Here is a 22,123-nt window from a genome sequence, read left to right as displayed (position 1 = left end):
ATAAAAAATAAGTGAACCAGATAGAATTGCAACATTTTATTACTTTTTGATAAGAAAAAAGTTAAAAATTATTATGAATTTTCAAGAAATAAAGAAAATTAAAACATTTTTATTACTTTTTATTAAAAAAAAAGATATTTTGGGAATAGAAGTGTTTATTTACAAAGACATATTAGAAATGTTATTTTTTTTTTAGTAAAATACAGATATTTCTAAAAAAAAAAAAAAGAATATTAATTCAATTCCATTTCATTTTGAATATTAAATTAGTTAATATAAAATATATGAAGATTTCAATTGGACAATTTGTTAAACTTCATCAGAAATTGATTGAGTAAATTTGATATAAACTTCAAAGCTGGAAAAATAAACAGGTTTCGATTTTTTTTTTTTAAATAGCGTTACAAGAATTCTGATGAAAAAATTCTTAAGGTTCTATTTGTCTCATTGTCTGGCTTATTTTGTTGTTGTCTATGCTTCCAATGTGAATGTATAGGATCGCTATGTCTCCATTTTGCCACATATTCCACAGGCTCAACAAAAACAGCAAGGGGGGAATGTTAAAATTTTTGTTTAACTGCAGACTGTATGAAATATTAACTGGAAGAAAAATTATGTCAATTAACAAGTAAAAGATGGAATATAAAACAACAGAAAATAAATATTTATACCAAATGTTAGTCTAGATACTAATTTTGATCATAAACAACCGTTCTGTCCAAGTTTGGCACAAATCAATGACAGTTTGAGAAGGTTAATGAAAATCTTAAAACTTAAAACACAGAACGAATATGTGCGGAGGTCGCCGCCGCCCATGCACTACGACGGAATGTAAGATGCCTATGTTCGACAAATGTCAAACGTGCTCGTCAAAAAGGGTGCAATATTAAAAACAAGAAAAATATCCGTACAAACTGAACAAAATTAAAATAGTTTATTTAGATATTTACTTGTTTTTAATATTGCACCCTTTTAGTAATCCAACACGAGATACAAAGTTTTAAGAAAATCAATCAAGTAATGTGGGAGACTATTACAGCACACACAACCATATAAATCATGATTGAAAAGAAGTCCATTTGTGCAAACTGGATGTCACGACAATTTGCACATGTTGACTTTTTGATTTAAATCTTTTAAAGTTTTATATTAAGATAATCCATATTTATTCAAGTACAATGTAGTAACAGCAACACATGATTTTCGAAAACTTGTTAAACATGAACTTTTTATAGCTACATGTATTTACCTTTCTCAGTTTCTGTTTAATAAGTATGATTGTTTAGATAGATAGGCATGCATTTTTGTTGTGATAACTACTTGCACCTATTCCTTGAACGCAAACATAATTTTACAGTTAAATTGTCAGTACAGTACTTTGACCTATACATAATGGTTTTTCACTTACAAATTGTGACTACGATGGAGACTTGTTTCATTGGCACTCATACCACATCTTCTTATATCCATTTTGTAGTTCTTTTCTTTTTGTCACAGTGAACAAAAGCATATAAAGAAGTGAGGATTTTCTGTGACGTGAATGTCAACGTATCCCACAAGTGAAATATAGATAAATCCTGATGAATTGAGCCATGCCAACTCGACCAACTTATTTAAAATAGAAAAAAATGTCAACTGAATAATAATTTGATTAATTTTCGTTTTCTTGTATTCTGTGTATAAGATTAATATTCAGTTAAGTGGGACGAGTTGGTAGACCTGAAATTATATTTTCTTCTAGGTTTTTACATTTTTTCATTAAGTGGGGCGAGTTGGCAGCAGAAAAAAAATTAACGGGATTTACCCCTTTTCACAAGTGGGTGCTTTTTTAAGAAGTGGGGCGAGTTGTTAAATCAGTTTGGGGCGAGTTGTTAAATCAGTTTGGGGCGATTTGTTTAGTGAGGTGGGGAGATTAAAAAAAAAATGGGTCGAGTTGGTGAAAAAGGGGCGATTTTGTGTTGACAATTCGCCAAAAGGGGCGAATTGCCTGCTTCCGTTTGTTAATTGAAATCTACAATTTATTCATATATAGACCTGCAAAATGGCTGCAACAACAAGAGAAGGTTTTTATGCAATTTTCCACTATTTCCCTAGAAATCTTATATGAAACAACCCCAAATGTAGCAATTTGACATTTTAGTTTGATATAGATATAAATAAACATTAACAATACCTGGCTTAGTGTTGCAACTTAAAACAACACATGTGTTTTTTAAGGTTTAAGATTTCATTTTCGAATTCTCAAATCTTGTCATACTACATTGTTGTTATTCTTAGCAGTGCCCTTTCAAAGTGGCTATCTTCCAATCCATATCAAATTCTATTTTAACTCTCTGTGATTCAGAGAGAATCTTCACCATCAGAAGATGTGCGGATAAACAGAATACACCTTATGGCTTATTGCTATTTGTCCCCCATTACTGGATATCACACAGGTTTCCGTAAAATTTTGACTTCATAGGACAAAATAGGTGACGTCACAATGGAAAAGTGATTGTTGTTGACGTCAAAAGTTCAAGCGGCAGGGTCATCTGATTAGTAAAAAGGTGTATTTGTCAGCCATTACTGGATACCACACAGGTTCCCCTACAATTTTGATGTCCTAAAACAAAATATCTGACGCCACAATAAAAAAATGTGAATGTTGTTTGCGTCAAAAGTTCAAGCAGTCGGGTCAGTCAGGATTTAGCGATAAGCAGTGTTCTCCCCAGGATTTTTGGATAGCACCAGGGTAACGCGTGACGAAATGAGTTTTACAGTATTTTGTGTCGCGTTGCGTCGCTTATTTTTTTCTTGTTACTTTTTGTCATTACCTGTTTGCCTTTGTTTTGTTTACTGTGGTACTGTTTTGTTGGACTTTGGGTCAGAAAAAGTAAATCAATAAACAGTTTGTATACTTTAATATCTTTGAAGAATAAATAAAAGAAAGCACAATTAGTCTTTAAGCTAAAGTCACTTCTTATATTTTGATCAAGCCATTTTGTCCCGATACTTGTAGTTACACTACACATTCCCCATGTTAGATTTCACCATAACAATGAACTTTGAACAAGATTTGGATACAGAACCTTCAGTAAATTAAAAACTATTTTCCATAGTTTTAGACCTGATTCTTTTAGACAACAACAAATTTTTTTAATGGTTAATACTTTGTTACTGACATGGAGAATACTTTATAAGAGTTATCTATTCACAAAGCTATAGTCCTGCATGGAAAGGTATTAGAGTTAACTATAGCCACACTTTTAAAATACCTATTTATTATAATATGTCTGTGCATCAATATTGGTATGATTCTCAAAAATAATTTGCAAAACATTTTTGTTGGTATGTTCTAAGAATGTTTTAATCCTTAATGTAACATTCTAATATAATTTTACATTCAATTTGTACTTTATTTTTACTTGCAATGAGAAATTATATGTGAGGAGCATTTATTTGTAAATAATTACATTAGATGTATGTTTCATTATAATACGATATTCTGATTGGCTAACTGTACATCACATGTTATTCCGTAAGCAATTGCATGAGACAATAACATTTATCATTCATGGCGACACGAGGTCCCACAATAAAGTGCACAGGTGAATTAAATAAAACTTGATAAAAATCGTGTTTTCATGATCCTAGCTAAAAAAATGTTATTATAAGTATTGAATGCTTTTTTTTGTAATTTTATAGGGTTGTAAAAGCGTTGACCGTTCGTACATTTTTAGAATGAAGCGCTTCCGCGCTTCATACAAAATGTACTTCGGTCAACGCTTTTACACCCCAATAAATTTACAAAAAGAAGCATTCAATTCTTAATTAGCAAAATCAGGGGAAGTAACTCCACAATTAATTCCTAAAAGGCAAATTATTTTGACTTGAGACTGGCGTAATAGGGTTCATTAACAAATGTCTGCTTGTCCCTCACAAGTCTGTTATTACACTTATGATCTCTTAATTTATTAAAACACAAAAGAATCATGTACATCAATTAAATCCAATCATCAAGGTTAACCTAAACAGGTAAATCGATCACGTGGTGTAAACAATCTACTTGTCAATACTGGATTAAACTGGTTAGAACTGGTCAATTTTGATGTAAAGTTGAAGTCATCTGAAACTTTACCGATTTTAATACGATTTTTTTAACAAAAACTTTAGCACCACGGAGAAAAATTATACATCGTGGCAAGAACGATACCACCGCGGTAGAAAATTATACATCGCGGGCCCGTGGTCCTTTAAGGGCCTGGGGAGAACACTGCGATAAGGTGTATGGACAGGGCTGTTGAGACCGCATAAGTTATAACCAGTTCAGCCATCGGTCATTTGGCTGTAGTACTAGCTACATGTATTGCAATTCAGCAACACTATTATTTTCCATCAAGTCATGCATCATGTTTTTAGACAGAAGAATGTTCTTGAAGGGACATTATTTAGCATAGTCATTTTATTAGAATTGTAGACAGTTCGGCACCCAGACAAATCGGTACCCGGACAAATCGGCACCCGTGAAAGACAAATCGGCATCCAGAAAAATCGGCACCTAGACAAATCGTCACCTTACATAGATAAATCGGCACCCTATAAATTATATATCTTTGATCTATATATAGTGAACCAAAAATTAAAATTTCCTGGCACTGTTTATGTATGAGGGCATTTTGCGTGTTCAGCAATTATGTTTGAGTGTTGTTTATTTGTCTCCTGCACTATTTATAACATTATTGTTTCGTTTCTAGGTATTTACTCATTATGGCTTGCACACGCTGTTATGTTTAAGGCTTTTAATATTAAAACAATAAAATATTGTTTTCAAGTATTGTGTTATCTCAACAGATGTAAGGATCAAACGAGAACACAAGCTGCAAACACAAGCTATACACTTTTGATCTCTATTGAGGAATTGTTAGATTTAAACATAAAATACTGATTGATGCATAACTACAATTAATTATGATTTAATTTAATAATGTTTATTCAAACAATAACTATCAACAACATATCTAACAATCAATTATGATTTAATTAAATTATGTTTATTCGTACATAATCTTTAAGAGCTGAATTAAATGATGATTATTCTTTTTGTAATGCATATTTTATATACAAATTATAATATCTATGCAACAATTCTTTAATTTTTGATAATACATTTATTTTTAAAAACGAGGTGCCGATTTGTACGGATACCGAAATTTCCAAAATGGATGCCGAAATGTCTTCGGACTTGGGTGCCGATTTGTCTGGGTGCCGATTTGTCTTGTTACCATTTTATTACAAGGATACACATGGATCTGCCTACTGGAGAGCATGAATTTCATTACAAAATTGTGGTACCATGATTTCCAGAGGATTACAAGAACTAATTAATATCCCCAGGACAAATTGATTTTTCTCTAAAATATGATGTTAAACGACTTAAAAATAATATTTAAGGTGGTATGGGAGTCTAAAATAAAAATGATAGAATTTGTTCATACTTTGCCAAAATGTAGTATCTATTGATACATGTTGAAAAATATTATAAAAATGATAGGTCACCGTGCATTTTTTCAAGCTACGGGTCGTGACAAAATGACACATTTTGTATGGATTATACAGGAAAAAACACCATTTTGTGAATAGAAACTAAACGAAATGATAGAATTGTAAGATAAATTAGGAAAATATAGCTTTCAAACAATGCTTTGATAATATCAAAAGAAAAGATAGGGTCACCGAGCGTTTTTTCCGGCTAAAATACAAAGTAGGAAAATTCCATGAACAATCCAACAGAAAAAGCACTATTTTAGAGTTACCTCCCCTTAAAATTACAATTTCAAAATATTTAAAAACAACCAAAAGTAATATACACTTGTACATATATTTATATTTATAAGTTATATTCTTATAAATTGGATCTTTTAAATGTAAAAACACATGAAAAATCTGCAAACTTGCATCAAATTTTGCTAATTTGATAGAAAATATGGACCTTAGATTCTCTGTTTTTTACAATCCAAGATGGCGAAAGACACCCATACCACCTTAAGTATTTAATTTAAAGATATTAGTTGTGATTACTGAAGTGCAATATAAATTCAGGAAATTGACAAGCATGATAATGCCATGTCTTGTAAGTTAACTGCAAATTAATTGTTGAAAACAATATGGCAGACGTAATTATTCAAAAGGCAGACAACTTGTGTATATATACCAATCCATTTCTTGAAATTAATATTGAGTATTTACAATTAATACATCTGAGACCTTATAATTAAACAAGTTTAAGCATTATAACACAATGTAAAATCATGACGTACATGTATGACTGCCAATGAGACTACTCTGCACCAGAAACCAAATGACATACAAAGTGAACTACTTCATGTACTTAGTGAAAAAATATAAAAACTTAACTGTTTGTTAAATTGCATCAAATAAAAAGGGGTAAGTCCAAGTAATTTTTCTGACAACATGGACTATCCATTTGAAAACCCTACTCAAATTTTAACATACAAATGTTTCAAAAATTAAAATGAAGATATTTATTTCAGAAATTGAAGAACAAGTTCGAAATCTTCAACAAAAGAAAAAGAAGCTCCAAGATGGAGGGGCAGATGAAGAAGACGAGGCAAACAAAGTTGGTTTGGGAGCAGAAGGCCATTATGATACAGATATTTACAGTGCACATGGGAAGTTTGAAGGATACGTCACATCTATTGCTCCAAATGAAGAATTAGATGTAAGCAATATTTTTGTGATTTAAACTTTACGCAGTTTTATTTAAAGTTGGTTATGTGTGTTTTTTTATAATATAGGTCAGCTTTATATAGCTTTTAACCTAACAAATACTTTTTAGTTTTATTAATGAATTTACAGCTTTCAAAGTATGAATGCTCATGTACACAATTTAAAAAGGATGATGGTAGAATATACTAAAGCAGATATCATATCCATTTTATTGTGACAAGGAACTCAAATTGTGTAACTTTCTAATAGCTGATGGATTTTTCTCTACCTTAAAGTTGTTTCATTGTACTTTTTATATTTGCAGGATGACGATGATATTGGTGCAGGATATCCAAAGCGAGGCTCTTCATATACAGCGCCATTAAATTTCCTAAATGACACAATTAATGATAAGGTAAGAATTAATTTAAAAATTACTAATGCTACAAAAGAAGCACAGAGCAAACAAAAAAGACTCCTTAGTTTATAGTACAGTCCATTGACACAACTTCTTTTATGAATAGAAAATCATTTTGCATTTTTGAAATAAACAACAGTGTAATGTATTTGAATAATGTAGCATATTAATCTATTGCAATAAAAAATCATAATATCTAATAAATTTGTAGATTTAGCTAACTAAGTCCTTATATTTGTATAAAGTAACATTCATATATAGTGGAAAATAGAATGTTGATTCAGCTACAATTAAAAATTGCTTGCCGGTCCCTCTCTGTGATTACCATTAGATAACGCTGGTTCATTTCCCAATCAATCTATCATCAAGAGAAGATAATTAATTCGATTTACATTCATAGTCTTTTTCAAAAATGATGAACAGTTCTTTATATTAGTATGTAATCATTTTAAACGTTTCAAATTTATGAAATTATATTCGAACATCAATGTTTTTGATACACCAATTACAAAAACTGAAATATATTGAATTGATACACTTTGTAATTATTCAAAATTATATTAGAAACGTAAACTTAATTATAAAATAATGATCCTGTTAAGGGGAGAGAAAACTTTTTCGAATTGACACATAATACAATGAAATGTCACTCTTGCATACACATGGCACATCAATAGAATATTTTAACTGCGCAATCGTTCGCCACCTTCAATGATGATTCTAAATTATAAATATAACCAAAAGTTGTTAATCTATAGATAGTGAAGACTAATGAAAGCTAACCCACTGTAAAAATATTTTTTTGCAATTTTTTTAAACTTCCTCAGAAAAATGCTCGAGCCACTTGACTTTCAAAGCTCAAAATTAACGATTTTACACAATATTTGAATAAAGTAGTTAAAGATTATTCGCTTCTCAAAGTCATGTGAAAGTGTAAGACGCAATAAAAATCGTATGCTTGCACCTTCCTACCGAAATAAGGATTTAATTAAGTCCTGAACATTTCGACATTTCTTTGTATATTTATTACAAAACCGGTTTTAACCAAATCACAAGTACGTGTTACGATCCGACTAAATACCTATTTCCCGATATGGTCAGGTAAAATTGCTAAATAATGGACGAATTTTATTCAAATGTTTATTATTATGTTATCCCCACATTCAATAAAGTCAAAGAGGTAAAATAGCATTTCTACAAAGTATTCATTAATATTGAAGAAACCTGAAAGCAATAGGATTATTAATGGTGTCTTATCACATTCACTGCTTAAAAAGATACACAACAAAAAAAATAATGAAATTATTTATTTTCGTAGTATGTACATTTGAGTACTGTGATTATTTTTGGAAGATACATTAAAAACAACATTGAAAACAAGTTTATTTTTACTTTCAGGACTTTGATCCAATGGCAGAACACCGTGCCCCTAAGATTGCAGATAGAGAAGGAGAATATCGAGCTAGGATGCGGCAAAGAATTATCTCTCCTCCACGTTATGATCCTTTTGCTGACGGTGGGTGCATTTCTATATCACTCCTATATTGATAATGTTAGGGTTATCAAGCATTTACATAAAATAACACATGAACTTCATCATGTTCATTATGAAAATTTTGGCTGTATGAATTAAAAACAATGGCTTCATGTAAAATTTATACCAAAGATACAAATTTTATAGAAAAAAAAGTTTCAAAATGAACTAGTTCATAGGTGATTTGTTGTAAATGCTTTTTGGAAAAATTACTGGACATATTTGCTATGATAATTTGAATTGAATGAACCAACTATCCTAAAATTGCTGTTATTCTTACAAATGAATTTTTAAGAAAAATATTTATTTCATACCTCAATTTTTATTTTTTATGAACCTTTTTAAAATTAGGAAAGCAAAGCATTATTTTGAAAATTAAAAAAAATATATAAAACAATGCACCTTTTTAGTAGCAGCACCTGCAATTGGAATGTTGGTTTCCATTCTTTTTTTATAAAATCAATATCAGTTGTTAATACTTGTGTGCATGCTTAAATTAGAATTGTCATCACTTTGTGAAAGGTATTATCTTGTTAACTGAAGCAAAGATCTTCTTGCACATTATCTTAATTATTTGTTTAATGTGGTATTAAGATGTACAAGACTTTTAAATTTTTTTGTAAAAAATAGTACCTAGATGTCAGAAGTTTGCTTTAATTAAAAAAAATATTAAGTTTCAGGTGGTGGGTGTATATGTCCATTAGACCTGTCCATATACTTCAGTTTCATTGGAAGTATATTGATAATTTTCAGTTAAAGAGTTTGATAACCATTTCAACAGTCTTAAAATTTGCCTTTTAACAAAATCATCATATAATATGTGCTATGATGATAAAAAAGTAGTGAGAAATTAAGAAACTGAATTAACTGTTAAATCCATAAAAAAATGTATCTACTCTGGGTATATCTTATTCCCTCAAATGTATCTTATATGAAAAATAGAATTTATTGTTTGGAATTATCCTCTCAAAATGATCCTTTTGGCTTTTATATGTCGAGGGTAGTGATAATAACAACCAAGAAATAGGGCCTTCATTGGGTGTTTTCTTTACCTGGGTCTTCTGTTTCCAAAAGAATAGTTAATTGGTCTTTTGAAGATTTTGTTTTAATAATTCTTGATAACACTGACAGTACACAAGGAGGTGATAGATGACTCCTTTAGCTTTTTTTCCAAGTTCAATTTCTACTTCTATTCCCCTGAACTCAAACCCTCCCTTGCTGTTATATGACATTGACATGATTATATTATTGTTTGTTGATACATGACATATTTCTGTAGCACACAATAATTATCTGTAAGTTACAAGAGTCGAAAAGATTCTAATCTAAGTTATCTTTCCTTTCTAGCGCCAGAGAATCAGTGTGGAGCTGCCTGTTCACGGACATCCATGTTAAAATGAGGTTGTTACACCTCAAGTTATACAATCAAACATAATCTTGATGATTAAGCATTCAAAATTTTATTTTGTTTTTTAAAGATCATTAATAAAATTCAATAAGTAATGAGATAACGGAGTCATTCTAATTTGAATAATCTGAATAGTTTTCTACTTATTTTTTTTAATACTAAATTCTGAAGAAAAAATCATGTGAATCTTATGGTTTTAAACTAAATGAATTAATTTAGTAAACTTTGGGATTGATAAGGAAAACAAACTGCATGTCCTTCTCTTTTTTGATTTTTTTTCAAGAGAAAGCCCCAAATTTTGTGTATATGTTGTGTGTTAGAAAGTCATACTATATTAATATGAGACTAATTTTAGGCTTATTGGAAGCAGGTTTCCATGGTGATAGATATAAGAAGATGTAAAGCGTACGTATGAGTAAAAAAAAGCTTAAATGTGTTCTGAATCTGCACCTGACAAAATTGCTGTAATGATAACATGAAGAAAAAAAATCCAAGAGGAATTGCAAACCAAAAAGAAGAAAGCTTTTAGTTAATAATTGAAATATTACTATATATATAAAAAGTATTTTTCAAAATATATTTTTAAGTCGTTTGTCAATAAATTTTCATAAAATTTTGTCATTTTAATATCAAAATTTTTATTCTGTGTTAATTTTTTTTTTATACAATTTGTAATGTCAAAAATAAAACTTTATATTACAAATACCTAAAAATTTCATTTCCAAGATAAGACAATTTCTAATTTTAACAAGAGGCTTTTTAGTTTCACTTTTAGGAAGTTAGTTTCAAATTGTCATCAAACAATTTACTTTCATCATTTTATGTTTCTGTTTATTTCAATTTATGTAATTTCATATAGTAATATGTTAATTTTGCTGAAATTTATATCCAAAAGAATCTGTTATCATTGCAGTACCTGAACAGCCTACAACTTGGAAAAAAGGGGGTATGATTATAATAGTAGGTGAAAATCATATTAATCAAAAAGTTATGTGAATGTTTTTTTGGGGCATCATAAGGCTTTTAGGGCATCTTTAATGTAAACAAAATATTTTTATTTCTTTTGTTTGAAAAAATATAATTCCTGGTTTGAAACAAGTTATAGGTTGTTCACCTTGTCACGGTGTTTAAGACATTTTTGTGAATCTCTAAGTGAAAAAGTAAGTTTAAAATACTTTAATTTGAATAACTTATTTATTTTACTAATTTCTTGTATGTCACGGCTCATGTCGTGACATTTCTTTTTATATATTACAGGTGGGAAAACTCCAGACATGAACGCTCGAACATTCTCTAAAGTCATGGTCAGTCAACAGTTGGATAGAGAAAAGGTAAAGATAATTGAGGGATTATGTATTGAAACAGTTACTTTTTTTAAGGCCAGTAGTAGTCCTGATAGACATATTTCTTTTTAGCACATACATCTAGAACCATGACAGCTTTTTTTATCACTTTGCATACGTGCTACTGTAGTCTGCCTTACTTATATTTTCAACTTAATGGCAGCACAATTAATTGTAATGCATTTTCCATAGAGCTCCATTGGTGTTTCAAATTTTATTTCTTGATGAATACACAATTTAGAAATAATAGGTTGCAGTTCCAGATTCTTGAAATGGCAATGTTGTATTACAGCCAAAACAATTGTACATGGTCAAGTGGCAAAAGTTGTCATAACTTTTGAATAATTTGATAACTACACTTCAGATCTAAAGGGGTAACTTGCAAACAAAATTTGTAGATTTCATTATGATGAGACTCACAATACCATCTATAAATACCAATAAACATAGAGTCATACAGAAAGATGTCTTGTTTGATAAGTATTGACTTTTAATTGATTAAGCTTGCTACGTACACATCAAGAGATTTACCTTGTAGTTAGAGAAACTATTTAGGTAAACAAAACAATTATGTTTTAAAATTTTTCCTTCTAATTTTAAATTGAATATCACAAAACATTTCCTTTTTATAATAAAAAATCCATTAGTATTCTCTAAGTTTGTATTTGTAATTTGTAGAAACTTCTGGAGAAACAAATGCAAGAAAAAGCCAAAGATGGAGGATTGAAAGTTGTTAATGGATCAGCAGGTGATGCATCATCACAGAAAGTGCAACAAGCAGCAGCACAGGCAGAGAAAAAGAAGAGAAGATGGGATCAGTCAGCTGATGATACTCCTGCCAAGAAAAGTAAGAGTGGTTGGGAAGAGGCTGCCACACCATCTAACACAAGATGGGATGAAACTCCTGGAAGGCCTAAAGGTTCTGATACCCCAGGGGCAACACCTGGACAAAGTACCAGAGTCTGGGACACTACACCTGGTCATGCCACACCTGGTGCCACCACCCCAGGTCGTGGAGACAGTACCCCAGGACATAACACCACACCTAGTGCTAGGAGAAACAGATGGGATGAAACACCAAGAACTGAAAGAGGTAAGTTGACATACAGTTTAAACATACAATTCTGTATTATAAGGCCATTTTGGATTTAAATTTAGATGGGTTTTAAAAAAAATATGATAAATATTCAGAACTTCAACTGTTAAAACAGTGAAAATGTGAGTAAAAGTGTAGTAGACTATACTTTAAAAAAACCCACTGTAAGATTATTACAGAACAAAGATATAGAAATAAAAGAGTGATGCTTGTTTTATATATTCATTTTGCAAAAATGTAATAGAAATTATACTATTTTTCCTAAATCTGACATATATTATCTTTAAGCTGTCACAAAAATAATGTTGTTGCCAAATTGATTTTTCAAATGACAATAATTTTGTTAGTTTCTCCTAGTTCAGACTATAAAATTTTCGGAACTCATGGGTTAAAATGTGAGTTTTTGTCTTGCGTGCAACAAAGTTACAGAAGTGAGACTTGAGAAATGTACTGAACTTTTCTAAATTCAATCATTATTTCTTCTCGTAGAAACCCCAGGACATGGAAGTGGGTGGGCAGAAACTCCTAAAACAGATAGAGGTGGAGATTTAATACAGGACACACCCACTCCAGGGGCAAGCAAAAGACGATCACGTTGGGATGAAACACCTGGTGCCACACCAAGTGGTGGTGGTGGAGGTGGTGCTACTCCAAGTGGTGGACACACACCAGGTGGATTAACTCCTAGTATGACACCAGGGGGAACAACACCAGGTGGATCAACTCCTAGTGGATTTACTCCTGGAGGACAGACACCAGCAGGTTTTACTCCCAGTGGTGCCACTCCTATAGGAGCTAAAGCTATGGCCATGGCCACTCCTTCTCCTGGACAGCTGATGTCCATGACACCTGAACAATTACAAGCCTTCACTTGGCAGAGAGAAATAGATGAGAGGAACAGACCACTTGGAGATGATGAATTAGATTCTATTTTGCCACCAGGATATAAGGTAAAACAAAAGTTTTGTATTAAATTAAAATAGGGTTCTCAGGAAATAGTAGGTGTCTAAATTATAAAAAGAAAGCAACACATATTTTGTAATAAGGAGATATTATTGGTGATTCTTTATAATATATATATAGTGCAGGCGATTTGGTGTCACGATATCACAGTAGCATGGGATTTGAATCCCGGCGAGGGAAGAACCGAAAATTTGCGAAAGCAAATTTACAGATCTAACATTGTTAGGTTGATGTTTAGACGAGTTGTATATATATATTTCTCTAATTCTATGGAAATTTATCCCTTTTCGAACCCATTGTATAACAAAATTTAATCAACGTGTGGTTGCTGGTGATCTCAGAAGATCATTGGATGATTTTAAGGGTCATGACCTTTTTGACTGACTGGATGAACCAAAATATGATAACAGGTGTTAATGAAATTGACAACTTCGTGCAATGTAAAAGGCACTCGAAGGGGATTTTCGGTAAACAAAAAAAGAAAATGTCTTTTTAATCATTAGAGAAACAGATTCTTACATAGTTACTCGTGGATTATCGGATTTATCCAATCTATATAGTTAAATTATAAATTTTAAAGTACTCGCCGAGGCGGCTCGAACTTTAAAATTGATAATTTAACTATCTCGATTGGATAAATCCGATAATCCACTGGTATCAATGTAAGAATCTATATATATATATATATATTAATATGAACTTTCATAGGTATTATCAAAATACATGTACGTGACAGTGTTTTGAAAATAACTTTTATTGAATACTTATTTTCAATTGTGAATATTATTTTATTTGAGTATATTTATACACTGTAGGTTTTAAATCCTCCAGCAGGATATGTACCTATCAGAACTCCAGCCAGAAGGTTATTGGCCACACCTACACCAATAGCAGGTACCCCAACAGGTTTCCGTATCCAAACTCCAGACAACAAGGTTCAAATTGTAGATATGCAGCCTAAGGGTAACCTGCCTATGATGAAACCTGATGATATGCAGTACTTCGATAAACTTCTGGTAAGTGTAATAGCTTTAGTATTAGTATTAAAATCTTATTAGGTCTCCAATTAAAGAATGGAGGCAGTATATTTTATTTGTTTAATCTATCAAACATTGAAGTGAATATGATAGGCCAGTTAATGTGAATTCATAATTTTTAGTTGGATTCAAATATTCAAATATTTCATGGGTATGGCAGAACCACAAATTTAAATGTTCAATAAATTACAAATTTTCTATAGCATGAATTCAGACTTTAGGGAAACCAAGAATAAATATCCACCAAAAGTGTAACTTTTCCTCACACCGCAAAATTTGATTCCCCTAGAAAAATAAAGGAATACACAGTATAGGTTGTCCTAAATAAAAGATTCCTAGTTATTGGTATATGACATCATTAATAAGTCTTTAATTCAAGTAACAAACATGTGTCTTGATACAAAGTTTCTGTCTCAATCAATAACATCACAATGTATTTATGGATGTGTTTAATTGATTCTGTTTAGATATCAATACTTGATCATTACAGGTTGATATTGATGAAGAAACACTGAGTCCAGAGGAACAAAAAGAAAGAAAGATCATGAAACTGTTACTGAAAATAAAAAATGGAACACCTCCCATGAGAAAGGTTTGTATACAAAGATTATACAAAACTTGGTTTGTTTAAACATGGTTATAGGGTTAGATAATTTCAGGAATTAGTATGGTAATAGTTACACAAATTTTAATAAAAGAAAACTGAATAATAGACATTTTAAAGGTATGTTTCCAAAATGTAAAGCTTTATACATGGATGTTACAAGAAGATCCCTTCTGACAAGTTATTCAGAAATATATTTTTTTATGATTTTTACACGAATTTTTTTATTGTAGGCGGCTTTAAGACAGATAACAGATAAAGCCAGAGAATTTGGAGCTGGTCCCCTGTTCAATCAGATATTACCTTTACTTATGTCTCCTACATTGGAGGACCAGGAGAGACATTTGTTGGTCAAGGTCATTGATCGTATCCTGTACAAACTTGATGATTTGGTGAGGCCATACGTTCACAAGATTCTGGTCGTAATTGAACCCTTGTTGATTGATGAAGACTATTATGCCAGAGTTGAGGGCAGAGAAATCATATCTAATTTAGCAAAGGTATGTTTAAAAAAGACGAAAGTCAATACATTGCCACCTAGTTTTTCAGCCAAACTGGTGTTAATATTTATGTGAAAATTTAATTATATTTAGTGACCAAAAATCTGCATCTAAAAAACTATGATGGTAAATCAATTGCATATATTCACCACTACTGTCTTCCAATACTGTACAGAATTGATACACAATAATGCTGGTTAGGTACCAATATTATGTGTCTGTGCAACTGCTTTTTGGTTCAGGTTCATTATCAGGTTTCTATTGTGATATTTCAATGTAACTGTATTTATCTGAAGCTCCTTAAAAATAGCTTGAAACCAATATAATTAAAGATTACAGAAAGGAACATAAAATTGTGCTCATCAATGTATGGTAATATTTAACTTTTAATAAATTTACCTTGTTTTACAGGCTGCTGGTTTGGCTACTATGATTTCTACAATGAGACCTGATATTGACAATATGGATGAATATGTCCGTAACACTACAGCTAGAGCCTTTGCTGTTGTTGCTTCAGCTTTAGGAATACCTTCACTTCTACCTTTCTTGAAGGCTGTGTGTAAGAGTAAGAAGAGTTGGCAAGCTAGACATACAGGAATTAAAATTGTACAACAGATTGCCATTTTGATGGGTTGTGCTATATTGCCACATTTGAAGAATTTAGTAGAAATTATTGAACATGGTGAGGATAATCTATAAATTGATTGAAATAACTCTTTAGTCCTGAAATTTTTTGATTTCACATAGTGAAAAATGTGAACATGCAGTACATGTGTATTTTAGCGGCTAGACAAGTAAACATTAAATTTTCTGGATTTGGTAGTTTGTCCAATTTGAATAGTAGAACTCTGATATAATGCATTTGCCATGTGCCTTTGATTAATAGGGCAAGTTCATATAGACCTACATGTATTTCTCGAATTTCTTGATTAACCCCTGCTCTAAAAGACCAAGATGGTTGGCTTTCTTGAATTTAGTGAAATAAAATCTTTTAAGATGAGTATTTTATAAATGTATGCTATTGTCACCAACAATTTGTTATTTAATTATTATACCCCCGCTTTCAAAAAAATGGGTATACTGTTTTACCTCTTTCTGTCAGTCCGTCCGTCCGTCAGTCAGTCCGGCTCAGGAAACTTTTGTCAGATTTTTCTCAGGAATTACACATCCACCCTTTCTGTAATTTGGTATCAACATTTATATATTTCAGCCATACCGTGTGATGCGTTTTCAGATTCATCATTCATCGACTTCCTGTTTACCGAACACTTGTATGATTTTACACATGACAGCCAAGTTGAAAATTTTTGTCACATTTTTCTCAGGAACTACAATACAAGGATTTCTGAAATTTGGTTTCAGGATTTATATAAGTCAGCTATACCGTGTGATACGTTTTCAGATTCATCACTCGACAACTTCCTGTTTACCGAACACTTGCATATTTTTACACTATTAATATTATCCACTTGCGGCGGGGGTATCATCAGTGAGCAGTAACTCGCAGTTTCACTTGTTTATATTATTAATTTTAAAATATTTGTAGGTCTTGTGGATGAACAGCAGAAAGTAAGAACCATTACAGCTTTGGCTTTAGCTGCTCTAGCAGAGGCAGCCACTCCTTATGGTATTGAATCCTTTGATAGTGTACTGAAACCACTGTGGAAGGGTATCAGGCAGCACAGAGGAAAGGTAAGTACAAGGATATAAAGTCAAATTGTTTAACAAAGATGGAAAAAAAGAAATATCTTCTATTTCTGAATTGTTTGTAAATACTATTGACACATGAAAGGTTCATTTACTAGCACACTGTTTATTTGATAATATATGTAACTGAATATTGTGATAAGTAAGAAATTGATGAACAGATTTATTTGCCCAAAATTACCTTTTTTAAAGCTATGTGCAAGAGCCTCATTGGTCTTAAGTAGGCGATTTTATATTAACATTTTGTAAACCAACAATTTAAAAATCCCTGGTTGACCTCAGAAGACCAGACCTAGAATAAAGGAACATCATTATGTCAGGTCCCTTGGGACTGTATGTACCTGTTCTGTTAGCAGTTTATTATATTATTTCACATATTTGTAGGGTTTGGCTGCTTTCCTGAAGGCTATTGGTTATTTAATCCCCTTGATGGATGCTGAGTATGCTAACTACTATACCAGAGAAGTGATGTTGATCTTGATTAGAGAGTTCCAGTCTCCTGATGAAGAAATGAAGAAGATTGTGTTAAAGGTAAGTTATCAATAAAAAAAATGGTAAACACAAGCAAATATCAAGAATAAAGACAACTGTTTTTTTTATTATTAATAGAAATTTACATCTGTAACATTTTAAAGTATATTCACAGTAAGAGAAACTTATAATTGACATTAAAAAAAAATTTAGGTGAATATTTCCTTCATACAAACATATTGCACAGTATAAAGATGAGATAAAAAATAAATACTCACAGTATTATTGAATGAACATGTTTTTTATCTCTAAACCTGGAAAACATCACAATAAAACTGTTGATGCCTGCATTTTTGTTTTGTCTTTCTAGGACATAGAAATTGATGTTTAAGTACACATTTTGATACCTTTTATTAGGCCAAAAATATGGTGAACAATGTTGTATTGTTCATTCGTTCTATTATTTCATTGTCATAAGTCATAATTTTTTTCAATTTGTAGGTAGTGAAACAGTGCTGTGCAACTGATGGTGTAGAACCTCAATATATTAAAGAAGAAATTCTGCCACCATTCTTCAAACATTTCTGGAATCAGAGAATGGCTTTGGACAGAAGGAATTACAGACAGCTTGTAGATACTACAGTAGAAATAGCTAACAAGGTTGGAGCAGCAGAAATCGTGGGTCGTGTTGTAGATGACCTTAAAGATGAAGCTGAACAATACAGAAAGATGGTAATGGAAACAATTGAAAAGATCATGGCTAACCTGGGAGCCGCTGATATTGATTCACGTCTTGAAGAACAGCTGATTGATGGTATATTGTATGCCTTCCAGGAACAGACAACTGAGGTATGTTATTATTTGTTGGTAGCAAACCGGAATAATAATTATATTGAGATAGACACAATGCATGTCTACATTTCAATACAACTTTGCGTACTGTTGATTGTTTCCTCACACCTTTCCAACATTTACTATATGTTTACATTTTTGAATATCTCTGAAATTCATTTTAGAGTAACTTATCACAAAAAATATGGTTCAGCACTTTAACCTTCAGCAACTCACCAGAAAAAGGAAACAATTTAGAGAAAATATATAGCTGTCTTAGTATAATTGTGATTGGGTAACCAGGTTTAAAGGTACTTCAACACCCTAAGCTATCTTCAAATTCAAAGGAAAGTTGACAAAATTAAAGTTGCATTAAAAGAATAAAAGATGGATTATGCCAAAATGCTAAAAAAAATCAATTAACCATACACAATGCGTAAACAATTCTATACACAGTTACCCTTTACTGATACAGATGTAGTTTTAGGAAAAGACCAACGTGTATGAATTTGTTACACTTTCACAACTTTGTAAACATTGTCTACTAATAAATTAAAAGTAATGCATGCTTTTTCTTTTGATTACAGGTAAATTTTCACCTGATCATTTTCGGTGTCATTAATAAATTTATCCAAAAGACAATACAAAGTGACATTTTAAATGTGAAATATATGTGGACTAGTAAACGTAATATATATTTCAAGCTTAAGACTGGAGAAATTCACAACGTTGTGAAATCAAGATCATACTATAGAACTGAGAACGGGTGTAGAGTGATTTTTGTCGAGCCTGCAACTTTTGTTGCAGAAAGCTCGACTTAGGGATAGTGATCCGGCGGCGGCGGCGTTAGTTAACTTCTTTAAAGCTTTATATTTTATAAGGTAGAAGACCTGAATACTTCATACTTTGTATATAGAGGCCCCATGTTACGAAGTTTCCGTCAGTCACATGTCCAATGTCCTTGACCTCATTTTCATGGTTCAGTGATTGATTGAAAAAAAAGTTCAACTTTTTTGTAATGTTAAATTCTCTCTTATTATAAGTAATAGGATAACTATATTTGGTATGTGCGTACCTTGCAAGGTCCTCATGCCCGTCAGACAGTTTTCACTTGACCTCGACCTCATTTCATGGATCAGTGAACAAGGTTAAGTTTTGGTGGTCAAGTCCATATCTGAGATACTATAAGCAGTAGGTCTAGTATATTCGGTGTATGGAAGGGCTGTAAGCTGTACATGTCCAACTGGCAGGTGTCATCTGACCTTGACCTCATTTTCATGGTTCAGTGGTTACAGTTAGATTTTTGTGTTTTGGTCTGTTTTTCTCATACTTTATGCAATAGGTCTGCTATAATTGTTGTATGGAATGATTGAAAGGTGTACATGTCTAGTGGGCAGATGCCATCTGACCTTGACCTCATTTTCATGGTTCAGTGGTCAAAGTAAAGTTTTTCAGATTTGGTGTTTTTCTCTGATACTATATGCCATTAATCAACTATATTTGGTGTATGGAAATATTTTATGATCTATATGTCAGTAGCGCAGTCTTTATTTGACCTTGACCTAATTTTCACGATCCATTGCTCAGTGTTGACTTTTTATGTTTTGGTTTGTTTTTCTTAAACTATAAGCAATAGGTCAACTGTATTTGATGTATGGAAGAATTGTTAGCTGTTCATGTCTGCCTGGCATGGTTCATCTGACCTTGACCTCATTTTCATGGTTCATTGGTATATGTTTAGTTATCTTGGTTCATGTTAAGTTTATGTGACAGTTTTAATAAAGCTTAATATTTAGGACTATCAACATAATATCAATGATTAATAAAGAAGGCGAGACATTTCAGTGTGTGCACTCTTGTTGTCAGATAAAAATAATTAGTTTTGTTATATTGATTGGAATTTGTAATTTAATTTATAGTTCTTTCGAAAAAAGGTATTTTATGAGATTTTATAGCCATTTTGTGCAACCCAGCTAATGAGTCTTTGATCCATCTGTTTGTGTTAACTATTTGAGATTTTGTATTGTTAAAAATTGTATTTATTTGTGTATTTGATATATAATTGTATTTTGATATTGTATTTGAATAAAGTTAATAACCATGTTTTTTTCTTTCTTTTTTGTTGACAAACAGGATGTAGTGATGTTGAATGGGTTTGGTACAGTGGTGAATGCCCTTGGGAAGCGTGTAAAGCCTTATCTCCCTCAGATCTGTGGTACAATCCTGTGGCGTCTCAACAACAAGTCAGCCAAAGTAAGACAACAGGCAGCAGATCTCATCTCTAGAATTGCTATAGTCATGAAAACTTGTCAGGAGGTGAGTGGTACATTAATTTATTTAATGAATATAACTAAAACACAGTTGTTCTATTCATTATTTGTAGATAATGACTTAAAAATTAAAAGTTAAGTGAAATAGGATACTGTTAAATAAAAAAAATGTAATAGAAAATTTACTCCTATATAAACTTAATATTCTTTTCATTAAAACATGCATTTCATTATTTGAAAACATTTTGATGTATTTCTATCCTGTTAAGATTTTAGTACGTATTCCTTTCCATAAATATGATTAAAGAAAGGAGGACGTAATATGAAGGTCATTATCTTCCTCTTCAGTCCAACCAAGCTGATTTTGTGCTTAATGAATAAGATGACATGGCCTTGTTATTGTAGTGGAGAAATGTAAATTTACTAACATAAACATGTATACTTGCATGAACTGTTTTTGCAAAATATTTTTTTTGTTTGTGTTTATATGAAGCTTTTGTTTGTACCTAAATATTAATGGAAATATCTTTAATATCTAAAAATGTATATAGTCTTTAATAAATGTTTAAGGCAACATTTAAGATTTTCTGAGAGACATATCCCTGTATACTTTATATTTTTAAAGAGGCCAACTTTTTGTCACTTTTGTATTCTCTTTTGCAAAATGTCAAACATCAATCTAGTATATTCTTTGTCAAGCAACTATAATCTGTATAAATACTGTTATTACTGATATACAATTTATTTACAGGAAAGATTGATGGGACATTTAGGTGTTGTACTGTATGAGTACTTGGGAGAAGAGTACCCAGAGGTATTAGGAAGTATCCTGGGGGCATTGAAAGGCATTGTCAATGTCATTGGTATGACAAAGATGACTCCACCCATCAAAGATCTCTTACCAAGACTTACACCTATTCTCAAAAATAGGTAAACTTAAAAATAGAATGGTTTATTTTAAGTTTAAATTTTAAAATATTGTGTAAGACCTACTGATAGAGATTTCAACTTGAAAATTATATTATTATATTTCTTTCATACTTTTATTCTGACACAGTGAAATGGATTCATCATAACTTACCCAATTCTTTTGGCATCATCCAAATTCGTTATATAAAGTCGATTAATTGGGCCAAATAAGACTCAGAAAGTATAGTTGGATCATATATTTTCGTACGTCATATGAATTTGTACTATGCATGCTTTTTCTATGGAAGATGCGATGTCACAATGCAT

The 22,123-nt window shown here is 31.5% G+C and overlaps 1 protein-coding gene across 3 annotated transcripts in view; it reads left to right on the top strand.

Annotated features, from left to right (window-relative positions):
• The first annotated feature begins 2,004 nt into the window (after positions 1-2,004).
• The window catches only part of LOC134706891 (splicing factor 3B subunit 1-like), a 34,233-nt gene continuing 14,114 nt past the window's right edge, over positions 2,005-22,123 (top strand). The window contains exons 1-16 of one of the 3 annotated variants that reach the window (XM_063566244.1): positions 2,005-2,063; positions 6,531-6,718; positions 7,031-7,120; positions 8,522-8,639; positions 11,323-11,396; positions 12,087-12,501; positions 12,994-13,454; positions 14,283-14,483; positions 14,995-15,096; positions 15,342-15,608; positions 16,020-16,290; positions 17,155-17,300; positions 17,700-17,846; positions 18,288-18,635; positions 20,751-20,933; positions 21,639-21,817. In XM_063566244.1, the coding sequence (XP_063422314.1) occupies positions 2,042-2,063; positions 6,531-6,718; positions 7,031-7,120; positions 8,522-8,639; positions 11,323-11,396; positions 12,087-12,501; positions 12,994-13,454; positions 14,283-14,483; positions 14,995-15,096; positions 15,342-15,608; positions 16,020-16,290; positions 17,155-17,300; positions 17,700-17,846; positions 18,288-18,635; positions 20,751-20,933; positions 21,639-21,817 (3,212 nt within the window). In that variant the 5' untranslated portion in view covers positions 2,005-2,041. Of the gene's footprint in view, positions 2,064-6,530; positions 6,719-7,030; positions 7,121-8,521; positions 8,640-9,325; positions 10,059-10,210; positions 10,471-11,322; positions 11,397-12,086; positions 12,502-12,993; positions 13,455-14,282; positions 14,484-14,994; positions 15,097-15,341; positions 15,609-16,019; positions 16,291-17,154; positions 17,301-17,699; positions 17,847-18,287; positions 18,636-20,750; positions 20,934-21,638; positions 21,818-22,123 lie in introns of those variants that run through there. The other 2 variants (XM_063566246.1, XM_063566245.1) reach the window with 2 other exon arrangements.

Source organism: Mytilus trossulus, chromosome 2 (assembly GCF_036588685.1).
Source record: "Mytilus trossulus isolate FHL-02 chromosome 2, PNRI_Mtr1.1.1.hap1, whole genome shotgun sequence".
Lineage (NCBI taxonomy): Eukaryota > Metazoa > Mollusca > Bivalvia > Mytilida > Mytilidae > Mytilus > Mytilus trossulus.
This window is presented reverse-complemented; position numbering and strand designations above follow the sequence as displayed.